The sequence below is a fragment of the Anabrus simplex genome, chromosome 1 (genome assembly GCF_040414725.1).
Source record: "Anabrus simplex isolate iqAnaSimp1 chromosome 1, ASM4041472v1, whole genome shotgun sequence".
NCBI lineage: Eukaryota > Metazoa > Arthropoda > Insecta > Orthoptera > Tettigoniidae > Anabrus > Anabrus simplex.
Window position 1 is genome coordinate 507727686 of NC_090265.1, and position 13354 is coordinate 507741039.

At 41.3% G+C, this 13354-nt stretch overlaps 1 protein-coding gene across 1 annotated transcript in view; it reads left to right on the forward strand.

The window, feature by feature from the left end:
* Window positions 1–13354, forward strand: part of LOC136857030 (Golgi-associated PDZ and coiled-coil motif-containing protein) — a 524409-nt gene that overhangs the window by 434041 nt on the left and 77014 nt on the right. Inside the window, exon 3 of the mRNA XM_067135379.2 lies at window positions 6596–6809. Within this exon, the coding sequence (XP_066991480.2) occupies window positions 6596–6809 (214 nt within the window). The remainder of the gene's footprint in view (window positions 1–6595; window positions 6810–13354) is intronic.

Here is a 13354-nt window from a genome sequence, read left to right on the forward strand (position 1 = left end):
AATTTTTGGAGCACCTAAATTTTATTAACAGGAAGACCAAGTTCACAATGGAAATAGATGTGCTAGTGTACAAGAAGAACGATGGTACGCTAGGCCATGCAGTGTACCTGTACAAGAAACCTACGCATTCTGAAAGGTACCTTATAAGTCCTCACACCACCACCCCTGTCAAAAAGCAGCTCCCCTTGGAGCGTTATATACCGGATGAATAACGTTGCAGACGCTGATAACCTCTCGAGTCCATTAAGAGAACTGACGACATTCATGAAGAAAAACGGCTATATATCAGGAGACATAGCATAAGCTGTGAAAACCAAGGAACCTAACATGAATAGTACATACCAGGACTATAGAAAAAAAATGTAAAAGTATTCCTCCCTTACGTGGCAGGTATACTTGACAGAATAGGGCAGAATAGGGCGCATTCTCAGGAAGTACAATACAATTCCAGTTTTTACCACAGACCGGAAGCTCAAATACTTGTTTCGACCTGTCAAAGAACCCCCCCTCCTCCTCCACCCTCTTGAAACATCGGAGTCTGTAAACTTCCATGTGGTTGTGTAGCCTATTAGTATTGTTGTTGTGATCACTGTCATCAATCAATCAGTCAATACTGATCTGCATTTAGGGCAGTCGCCCAGGTGGCAGATTCCCTATCTGTTGCTTTCCTAGCCTTTTCCGAAATGATTTCAAAGAAATTGGAAATTTATTGAACATCTCCCTTGGTAAGTTATTCCAATCCCTAACTCCCCTTCCTATAAATGAATATTTGCCCCAGTTTGTCCTCTTGAATTCCAACTTTATCTTCATATTGTGATCTTTCCTACTTTTATAGACGCCATTCAAACCTATTCGTCTACTAATGTCATTCCACGCCATCTCTCCGCTGACAGCTCGGAACATACCACTTAGTCGAGCAGCTCTTCTTCTTTCTCTCAATTCTTCCCAACCCAAACATTGCAACATTTTTGTAACGCTACTCTTTTGTCGGAAATCACCCAGAACAAATCGAGCTGCTTTTCTTTGGATTTTTTCCAGTTCTTGAATCAGGTAATCCTGGTGAGGGTCCCATACACTGGAACCATACTCTAGTTGGGGTCTTACCAGAGACTTATATGCACTCTCCTTTACATCCTTACTACAACCCCTAAACACCCTCATAACCATGTGCAGAGATCGGTACCCTTTATTTACAATCCCATTTATGTGATTACCCCAGTGAAGATCTTTCCTTATATTAACACCTAGATACTTACAATGATCCCCAAAAGGAACTTTCACCCCATCAACGCAGTAATTAAAACTGAGAGGACTTTTCCTATTTGTGAAACTCACAACCTGACTTTTAGCCCCGTTTATCAACATACCATTGCCTGCTGTCCATCTCACAATATTTTCGAGGTCACGTTGCAGTTGCTCACAATCTTGTAACTTATTTATCACTCTATAGAGAATAACATCATCCTCAAAAAGCATTACCTCTGATTCCACTTGTGTACTCATATCATTTATATATATAAGAAAACATAAAGGACCGATAACACTGCCCTGAGGAACTCCCCTCTCAACTATTACAGGGTCAGACAAAGCTTCACCTACTCTAACTCTCTGAGATCTATTTTCTAGAAATATAGCAACCCATTCAGTTACTCTTTTGTCTAGTCCAATTGCACTCATTTTTGCCAGTAGTCTCCCATGATCCACCCTATCAAATGCTTTAGACATGTCAATCGCGATACAGTCCATTTGACCTCCAGAATCCAAGATATCTGCTATATCTTGCTGGAATCCTACAAGTTGAGCTTCAGTGGAATAATCTTTCCTAAAACCGAATTGCCTTCTATCGAACCAGTTATTAATTTCACAAACATGTCTAATATAATCAGAAAGAATGCCTTCCCAAAGCTTACATACAATGCATGTCAAACTTACTGGCCTGTAATTTTCAGCTTTATGTCTATCACCCTTTCCTTTATACACAGGGGCTACTATAGCAACTCTCCATTCATCTGGTATAGCTCCTTCGGCCAAACAATAATCAAATAAGTACTTCAGATATGGTACTATATCCCAACCCATTGTCTTTAGTATATCCCCAGAAATCTGATCAATTCCAGCCGCTTTTCTAGTTTTCAACTTTTGTATCTTATTGTAAATGTCATTGTTATCATACGTAAATTTTATTACTTCTTTGGCCTTAGTCTCTTCCTCTATCTCGACATTATCCTTGTAACCAACAATCTTTACATACTGCTGGCTGAATACTTCTGCCTTTTGAAGATCCTCACATACACACTCCCCTTGTTCATTAATTATTCCTGGAATGTCCTTCTTGGAACCTGCTTCTGCCTTAAAATACCTATACATACCCTTCCATTTTTCACTAAAATTTGTATGACTGCCAATTATGCTTGCCATCTTGTTATCCTTAGCTGCCTTCTTTGCTAGATTCAATTTTCTAGTAAGTTCCTTCAATTTCTCCTTACTTCCACAGCCATTTCTAACTCTATTTCTTTCCAGTCTGCACCTCCTTCTTAGTCTCTTTATTTCTCTATTATAATAAGGTGGGTCTTTACCATTCCTTACCACCCTTAAAGGTACAAACCTGTTTTCGCATTCCTCAACAATTTCTTTAAACCCATCCCAGAGTCTGTTCACATTTTTATTTACCGTTTTCCACCGATCATAGTTACTTTTTAGAAACTGCCTCATACCTGCTCTATCAGCCATATGGTACTGCCTAACAGTCCTACTTTTAAGACCTTCCTTTCTATCACATTTATTTTTAACTACCACAAAAACAGCTTCATGATCACTAATACCATCTATTACTTCAGTTTCCCTATAGAGCTCATCTGGTTTTATCAGCACCACATCCAAAATATTTTTCCCTCTGGTTGGTTCCATCACTTTCTGAATCAGCTGTCCTTCCCATATTAACTTATTTGCCATTTGTTGGTCATGCTTCCTGTCGTTCGCATTTCCTTCCCAATTGACATCTGGCAAATTCAGATCTCCCGCTACAATCACATTTCTTTCCGTGTCGTTTCCCACATAGCTGACTATCCTATCAAATAATTCCGAATCCGCATCAGTGCTACCCTTTCCCGATCTGTACACTCCAAATATATCAAGTTGCCTATTATCTTTAGAAATGAGCCTTACACCTAGAATTTCATGTGTCTCATCTTTAACTTTTTCGTAGCTTACAAATTCTTCTTTCACCAGAATGAAAACTCCCCCTCCCACCTTTCCTATCCTATCTCTACGATACACACTCCAGTGCCGTGAGAAAATTTCTGCATCCATTATATCATTTCTCAGCCATGATTCAACTCCTATTACAATATCTGGTAAATATATATCTATTAAATTACTTAATTCTATTCCTTTCTTTACAATACTTCTACAGTTCAACACTATCAATTTTATGTCATCCCTACTTGATTTCCAGTTCCCTGTTCCCTTATCACCGCTCCCTATCGCTCATATATTGACATTACAAAAAAAAAAAAAAAAGGCTTGTTAGCACCAGGGTGAAAGAACACATTAGGTCAGTCAAGAATGTCACTCTTTCATGCTCCACAGAAAATGCTATAAGCTATTCTGCCATAGTAGATTACTTTTACGGTACAGACCAGCAAATCCTCCTTGACCAGGCGAGGGTTGTCGCGCCTGTAAAAGACTTCTATGCTCAATTTGTGAGGGAAGCCATAGAGATAGACCTGCGCCCAAGTAACTTGAACAGGGATGACGGCTTCAAGTTATCAAATACATGGAAACCTATACTCCAGAAATACATGCTTAACACCACTATGGCACAGCGCGACGCCCTCCAGAAACTGTCGACAGAGGGGAAGGGGGAGGGGGGTGAATCAGTAACTTCCTTCCCAACCACAGCACAGCGCAACGATCCCTGAGTCCAGTTAGTAGCAGGCCGTGGATAATATGGCAGTGACTTCCACGTTCTTTGAAGAATTTCTATGCTCACTGTCAGAAGCAGACCTTCACATGCCCTGATGAAGACCAGTCCAATTTAGTGGAAAGCTCGGCTTTGTTTAGTCTCGTAAAATATAAGTGGCTTTAATCCAGTTATATTTATTTATTATTTATTTATTTTATTTAATATATTGGGCCACGAAAATCTACGTTCATTATGCATAACATTCTTCCCCAGTACGACATTTGAACAGAATCGATTTTCTTTAGGTCTGTAACACGAAGAGTCCACGTCTCGGCTTCATAGAAGGAAAACTGAAAATACCAGACTGGATAATACGAGATAGAGCGAATCTTTCATGAATGGGACAAATTCGTCAATACAATTTTGGCTGTAGCTGTTGTTCTCTTAAACTCAGGAGCACAGCTACCTGAATTGGAAATGACTGAACTAAGGTATAGAATTTCTGAGACGTTCTCCGATTCCTTGAAGATGTCTGTGCTGACTAATTTTTACGGTATTTTCGTATACACGCCGCCCAGAGTATTATGGACTCCTTAAATGATGTGTCTGTACATCTGATGCCTTTGCTGGCGAGATGTAGTGTTTATAGTGCACTATGTCTTCTGGTATGGGCTATATCAAATTTGTTACTTTCATTGACCTGTCTGTCTCATCCTTGGCTTTGACAATATGAAAGTGACTGAGGTATGAGTGATACTAGTAATACCATTCCTTATGCAGCCAGTCCCTGTTATGAATGGTGTGAAAATGTCGCTCATAGGGTCGGTTGGTGCATGCATTTCAGTGGGCTTGGCAGACTGATATGTAATAGCAACGGGAAACTACCTTACTCCTCATTTCCCTAGTACGCCTCTTCAGTGACGCCTAGGCTATTGATGACAGCTGTTGGCGAAGCTGCAGAGGATCAAACCAGCCTTCGGGCTGAATACCCAACATACATACTGTATCTCTGCTCAGATCTCTGCTGTTAGTAGGCCTATTCTGTTGAGACTAATAATTGGTATTTAAAAGTGCTTACATATGAGAGACGCATAAATAGATTGACTCATTTTCGGAACAAAAATCCTGCATTCTGGCTTCTATTACTATTTAGACCTATTGTATTGTTACGGTACGTGTCAGCCCTGTCGTAATCCCTTTCGGTACTTCTTGGAAGGGACTAGTGGGTCACCCGACTGGAGAACTCCCAACCGACGTGGAGGACATGGCTGGCATTCCCGTGTATTGTTCCCGTCGGTTGGCTTACCTGTGAGTTTCTTGGAAAGTCAACGGGAATGTTCTGCCTCTAGCCACCTCGCGATTATTCTGGTTCACATCACCCGAGCCATAAAAAGGAGAGTAGCCGCGGACAGTCAGTAAGTATTGGGCTCCGCGGAGGAGTCGGTGTCAGTGCTGAACTCGGAGTCAGTGTTGACTCCGTGGTGGAGTCAGTGTGAGACTCAGTGTGTTAGAGTTCGGTGGCTGGGCTGAGGTCGACAGATGTGTTGGCTGTCGCTAGTGTCCCACCGAGGTCTGAACGAGGAGCTGTGATTGTGGTGTCGGAATGTCCGGTTAGTGGCTGGACTGAAGGGAACGTGCGGGACAGAATACTGTACCACGAGAGAGTACTGTGTGTTTGTATATTTCTGTGGACTGAGGATCGCCGTGAGTCAGCAAGGGAAGTCGCTGTCCTGAGTGTGAGTGTAACTGGACCTGTATTAATATTCGCTGTTGTGAGTATCGTCCTGCCGTTGAGTACTGTTGAGCTATTGCTATGTAGTTGTTCACTGCATGGGACTGTGTGAATTACTGGACTCTCTCTGGAGTTCCCCTGTTGGTTGGGGCGGTAGAATAACATTTACGGTATCCCCTGCCTGTCGTAAGAGGCGACTAACAGGAGCCCTAGGGGCTCCTAACTTGGAAACGTGTGTTGGCAACCATGGGGTCCTCAGCTGAGTCCTGGCATTGCTTGCAATTACTTGTGCCAGGCCCCTCACTTTCATCTATTATATCCGACCTCCCCTGGTCTCCGACGGTATTAGAGTACTCGAGGCCTTGGGAGTTTTTCATTTTCATGCCCTTCGTCGCCCTTGTCTTCCTTTGACCGACACCTTCATATATCAAAGTGTCAGATCCCTTCCATTTTTTCTGTCTGACTAGTGGTATATAGAGGATGGTTGCCTAGTTGTACTTCCTCTTAAAACAATAACCACAACCACCACTGTCTGGAGTCGAATCAAGGAGTAGTCATTGTTTGTTGTGTAGCCCGTAACCCTGTGTTCAAACCCAGCGGTCTAAAAACAGCTGATGTACAGCTGTGACTGGACTTGCGGAAGTGAAACAGCCGTCCCCAGGTAATAGCAAAGGGCCGGACTTCCTGCTGCGCCATAAGGAAGAGAGACTTGTAAATAGACAGCAATTAGTGTGGTAATTCATGGTTAATTAGAATAGTGTGCATTTATTGGATCATCCTGAAATAAATTAAAGTAATAAAGCAGACGGAGTTTTATTCATAACAGTATAATAATTGTTACTAGTAGGTATTTAAGTAGCACCTGCATTTTAGATGGATCTAATGCATTGGTAAGATTTGAGGTTTTTTTTCCAAATAATGTACCGTTTGTAATCCCTGTCATGGTTCTGTTGTTACAGGCGGAGCTGGTGCACCTGAGAGCGGAGCTTGTGGAGGCCAAGGCGCAGCGAGCTACTTTGGAGCAGGAGCTGCACACGTTGCTCTTACAACTGCACGCGTCTCAATTGCAACACCTCCCTGGAGCTCACGCGCAAACTGTGGAGCCTGATGCGGAGCGCATACGGCGACGCCTGGAGCAAGAGTTACAACGTTCTCCAGCGCACCAGCTCCGTAGTAAGTAGTGCTTTTCAAAGTACTTTATGGAGGAGTGTTTGGCCTCCTCTGTTAAGGGGAGCTGGAAGTCTAAATATAAAAAGTGTTCATATGTTAACTGTTACGAAGATCCGTGGTGGACAGAGGTGAAAGAAGGTGCGGGCATGAATGGGTGGATAGAGAAAAGATAGAATTTTAATTAAAACTTTAAAATTAGTAATTTTATTTCTTGCCTTTCTTTTTTCCTTTTCTTTTCAAATTTGAACCTTGCTAAGCAATAACAAATACATCAGGTACAAGGTGACATCGACAAAGTTAGAATCTCCTAGGACAATTAGACAAAATGATTCAGCAACATGAGCTTGAAGCTCCCCAGTTACAAATTTAACAAGAGCACCACTGCTCCTTTCAATACGTCCTCCAGAGTTCCAGAATTTACAGCAGTAGAAAAGGAGCGCCTTTGCTCCAGACAATAACACTCTAGGAGACTGTCTTATATGCTCAACAGTCTGATTTACCTTAAAAGAAAATGAATAATAGAAGTTGACTTAAACAGTGGTAGCAAGTACCCATTCTACACGGCCTTATTTAAAAACAAAGGGTTAAAGTTACTGGCCCAAAATCAAAATGTTAGGAAGCGAACTCTGACACTCCTTGAAATTCACATGAAAACACTTAAAACCGTATGTGGGCTTATGGCCCGACGTTACAGAGGCTAATCCTATACTACGGAGGTGACTAGAATTTTTTTTCTAAGTTACGAGGTAGATTTTAAAGGTTAAAAAATCATAGTCACCTCAATGCCAAGTTGAAGGGGAATACAAGAGGGTTCCCGCGCTTTATTCCCTAAGTTACCTTAATTATTTAGACCTGTTTGAGAATTTAAATGAGAAATAGAAGTTACATTACGAACGAAATTTGAAACCTTCCCCTCGAACTATCTTTCAGAGACTGTTACATGATTACGCTGAGTCTGCCATTACATTTTGCTGGTGGACCTCCCGGCGATGGACGAGGCAACCCTTCCCCTGCCTCCACTACGAATACACTCTAAACCTCTTGACTGGAGTAATCGAAAGACAACATGGCCCAAACGGTCCCAGCTTTTAAAGTGGAGAGGAAGGTTCCAGATTTCTCTGGGCCGAAACCCTGACACATCGCCAATTTTTATTGGACAGTCAAATAAATATCAAAAACTCTGATTGGTTATTTAAATACATGTTCAACATTTCCTATTGACTACAATTTTAAGCTGGTTGGAAGAGATAGAAGTACTGATAACCTTAGAACATCAAAAACAGACTATAAACAATTCAGTTTAGGAAACCTTGATACACAAAATTTACCTTGAAAATTAATTGTTCACCCGCGCCCTAGAAGGCGCACATACGTAAGTTGATAGTTGCGACATCTGTCGATAAATATTCAAAATTCTTCTACCACGTAGTTTGAAGTACAAATCACAGGTGATCTTCTAAAAGGCGCTTAATTTGAATACACGGAGCGGGTGTACCTCCGGTACAGACCTCCTCCCCCAAAAATCCTTCCACAGGTGACACAGTTTTGAAGTTTTACATTTTAGAAAATTTTGAATTGGAAGATTGCAGTCCGAAAATTTGTTGATGGAGAGTTCATTTATGAGTTATTTTGCAGAACATAAGTCTTGAAGTGCTTATGACGTCGTAGAAGTCCGATAAGTACTGTCCAAGGTTGACAGGAAGAGCGGCCGCCACTGCCGATGCCAGAGTGGGGTCCCTCGGACCGCCCAAGTACCCTCAGATACATCTCTCCCGCTACCTTGAGAGGGGTAGCCATGGTGATGGTCGCCTTGGACCAAACTATTGAAGCACTGCCTCATGATGGAGTGGGCGGTTGTAGAACCGCACCTTAGCCTTTACCACTAATGATGGTGCTCAGGTTTGCCGTCGTGAAGGAGACTGGACCCGAGCGGGGTGGGCCCTTACCCCGCACCAGCATCACTCGATAGTTGTTCTGACAGGGCCTCAGATATTATAAGTTAAAAACATTTTCCCGTATTGAACTGAGATTCACAATTAGAATTAAGGAAGGTTCAACCTGCACGTTTTGCATTGAAAAGGTTGAACCTTCCTTAATTCTAATTGTGAAGGGGCTCAGATGACAATTAGGGCACTGAAACAATAATTTTCTGGGCGACAATGACTGTTGTTATGGAGAGAGAGTTTGTTTAAATTTGTGTTGGAGGTGCAGATAATGCGGGTGGCATCGAGGATGAGTGTGTGGAATGCAGGCTCTGTTTTAGAGCCAGGGGCAAGGTAATGGTAGACGGGCAAGGGAAGAAAAGCAAAATCTTACGAAAGGAGAAGGTTTGTACAAAGGTGGTCCAATACAAGGTGTATTTTGATAGGGCAGAAGGCCTCAACATTCAACGTATACATAAAAGTTGAAGTTTCTGAGCTAAGGAAAGAAATATAATTACATTCTTAATGCTATGACTGTAGCCTACACTGAAAAACAAGGATTTCATGCGGGTTTTACTTGTGACAAATGAACTCTAAAAATTCTTTCACCGAGCTCGATAGCTGCAGTCGCTTAAGTGCGGCCAGTATCCAGTATTCGGGAGATAGTAGGTTCGAACCCCACTGTCGGCAGTCCTGAAGATGGTTTCCCGTGGTTTCCCATTTTCACACCAGGCAAATGCTGGGGCTGTACCTTAATTAAAGCCACGGCCGCTTCCTTCAAACTCTTAGCCCTTTCGCAACTATCAAAAAAAAAGTTCTGTCAGTGGCTTGGTTGCTCAAGTCTACCTTAGTGGTCAAGCAAGCAAGCAAGCAAGCAAGCAAGCAAGATTTACAAGCTTTAACCATTTCCATGATTTTGTCGTCCATCCTCTTACAAATGAACATTTATCTGATTTTGTCCTTCTGAAGATGCCTAAATGTCCTCCTAATGGGATCTCATGATAGTACTTGAAGATCATGGGCAGAATAACAGCTGGAACTAGAATTTTCATTTTCTGATCATGCCTTGAGGGGCAACACAGAACCCCATTCCTCCGTCTGAGCTCGTTCATAAATGTATTAATGTTTGTACCCTTTATAGACCCAAGTCAGAACTAATTCATTCTTTAATATTATTTCCTGTTTTTAAGTACTCCCTTGGGCTGAATAGATTGTTTTTAACTTTAAAATATGCCAAGTAGGTGATCTGACTACAATTTCACTGTAATGCAAGCTTATCTGGTGTAAGCTATAGTCGTTCACACAGGCTAAGGATGATGTGAATAAGTGATGCTGCTGATGATTGTTTATAGATTACTGTGGTGTTTCAGATAGACTGAAGATAACAACGTACCCAGATGACGTGTACAACCACATAATAGCCACTTCTCTATTTTGAGAGACTGAGCGAGTTGGCTGTGCGGTTAGGGGCGCGCAGCTGTGAATTTGCATTCGGGAGATCGTGGGTTCGAACCTCGCGAGCGTTTCCTTCCCACTCCTAGCCCCTTCCTGTCCTGTCTCATTGTCATTATAAGATCTATCTATGTCGGTGCGACGTAAAGCCAGTTGTAAATTGTCTATTTTGAGAAGGGTCACATAATTGGCACGAGGGGCAAGGGAACATCATACAGACTGATAACCCAGGGAGTTGACTGTAGAATAGTAGACCCTCTTGACATATCCTCTATAACAAGAGTTTACAATTTGTAAGGGGTCAAGGGCCACATTGGAAACCATAAGTATGATCGTGGGCCACACTTTAATAATAGGCCAATTTTCGTAAAATTCTGCGAATAGAACAGAGGTACCAGTATGAAATAATATGCTTAGTTCAATTGAAATGAAGGTTTAATAATTTTAATTGCTTAAAACACTATTTTAAAATTGTATAAAAGAGTGAAATTAAAAATAAACACTACTATACCCAGGACAATTGAATTTGGAAGAAGAGCATCCAACTGTGTCAGTTCATTTGAATTAATATCTGATAAATGATAAGTATATTAAAAAAAACTTCAAGACAAACTTAAATTAATAATGCAGTCAAAACAAACTTAAAGGAGGACAATTTAGTGGGAGAAGCGTGAAGGGAACAATGATATAGGGCCTATAGTTGTAAGAGCCTAAAATCCTAGCAATGTACTTCCCTGAAAATTTCTTCGAGTCTGCAGTAGGTACTGTGTACCAGCCAGTACTACCAATCAGAGAAGAACGAAGAACTGACACTGCTTCTTACGCATACGTTGCTTCTACGTTGCATAATAATATGTCCACAGTGTGGTTGACATGGAGTTCAAGATTTGGTATGGATCCCATAAACATTTTTATAATGATTACTAGCTGATGTACCCGTGCTTCGCTACGGGATTCTCAGAAAGACTGACTTGGTGGTTTTCCTAACTGAATTCAACATAGGTCATTACAAAAACGTCAGAAGGAATGTAGCGATTGAAAGCAATGTTATCATATAAAATACTCGATCAAATGAAAAAACTGCACACTTTCTCACTTTCAACGAACAGTACTACTGTGCCGATCTAAGAGTCCAAAGTTCCAGAGCTGGAATAACCAGGTCGCAGACTGCCGTGAACACTCCTCTGTCATTATTCCGTTACATATGCACACTACTCATTCCAATCAGTGCCTCAGAGTAGGGATTGAATAGCTCGAATACTATGAACCAGTGTGTTACGTACCAGATATATCAGATAATGTATGAACCAGAGGAATGGCATGCTAAAGAAGAAAGTTATCTTACTCCCCAGCTACTTCCCGCCAATATACAGGCAGGCTGTTACAGTCGGTACGACCAGGCGAGTTGCCCGTGTGGTTAGGGGCGCGCAGCTGTGACCTTGCATCCGGGAGATAGTGGATTCGAACCCCACTGCCGGCAACCCTGAAGATGGTATTCCGTGGTTTCCCATTTTCACACCAGTCACACCAGGCTGTACCTTAAAGCTAAGGCCGCTTCCTTCACACCACTATTCATTTCCTATCCCATCGTCGTACATAAGACCTACCTGTGTCGGTGCGACGTCAAGCAAATTAAAAAAAACCTCGGTACGCTGCAGTAATCCTATCTATCGGGGATGAGAGGAAACAGAAGACAAAAAGCACATCACAACAAACAATGGTCAATGTAATGTTATTGTTGATAAAGTTTATGAGCTTTCTATATTTCAGGCCTTCACATTAGTTTTCTTTCGACTCTGATATTAGGGTGTCCTACAAAATTATTTATATCGTAGACTGTAGTTCCTTATTCTCAGACTTTACGTACCGATTTTCACTAAATTCTGTTTACCCATTTTCTCGTGACTCGTCACTGATATGGACTTAGTAACAAAAATCCAAATTCATGAATATCTCTGATTATATGCGGTACGGTAACAATGTATAAGACATAAGTGATCGGAAATTTAATAACTTCTTACATAACTACTACTAACTTACGACATAACTAAAGTTATGCTAGTTATGTAGTATTTATCGATACGACCACTAATAACATAAATAACTTATTTGAGAATTACATTTCGGGCCTTCCCCTAAACTACCATTTCACTCAACGTGAATAAAATAATTTGTAGCCTAGATTACAGTGGTTCATCACCCGACATTACATACCGATTTTCATTAAATTCTCTTCAGCCGTTTTCTATTGATGCGTGTACTTACATACATACAGACAGACAGACAGACAGACAGACAGACAGACAGACAGACAGACAGACAGACAGACAGACAGACAGACAGACAGACAGACAGACAGACAGAAATTACGGAAAAGTAAAAAATGCATTTTCTTGTTATTGTGGACATGACCGATACAGAAATACCATTCTTTTCAAATTCTGAGCAATGTACAGACAAAACTCTTATTTTATATATATATATATAGATGGCCTAGCACTGACATTTGTAAAGGCTCATTTCCCGCCGAAGTTAGAATTTTAATATTTTAAAATAAAAAATAATCGTTTCAGCCCAAGTGAGTACTTAAAAACAGGAAATAATATTAAAGAATTAATTTGTTCTTACTTGGGTCTATAAAGAGTATTTACATTAATGCATTTATGAACGACCTATGAAATGCCATTGTAAATTTTCGTCACATTTCTTAAAATAATTTTTAAAAGCCCTCGCCGGCCACAAAATATGGCTTTGCGGGCCGTCATTTGGAAACCCCTGCTCTATAACTACGATATAAAATGGTATGTTCCACTAGACTGCAGAACGAATGGTGAAGAAATGGACTTACGAGAATACTCTTGCAAGAAAACCACGCACATGTCTTTCCATACAGACCACAGCAAAGAAGATCGTCCGATTATGGTAGTGGCTCGGGCTAATAGGCGAATGACAACAGTTGATATCAGAGTAGCACTACGAACCATCGGAAACAGGTTCCTTGAAGTTGGACTGATATCACGACTTCCCATCCGGCGTGTACTTTTGACGGCATACCACAAACAGCGGAGACTTGTATGGTGTACAGCCAGATAAAACTGGGCTGATGAGCAGTGTTGCCAACTTGGCGGATTTTCCGCTAAATTTGGCGGAATTAGAAGACTGTCGGCAGAGAAA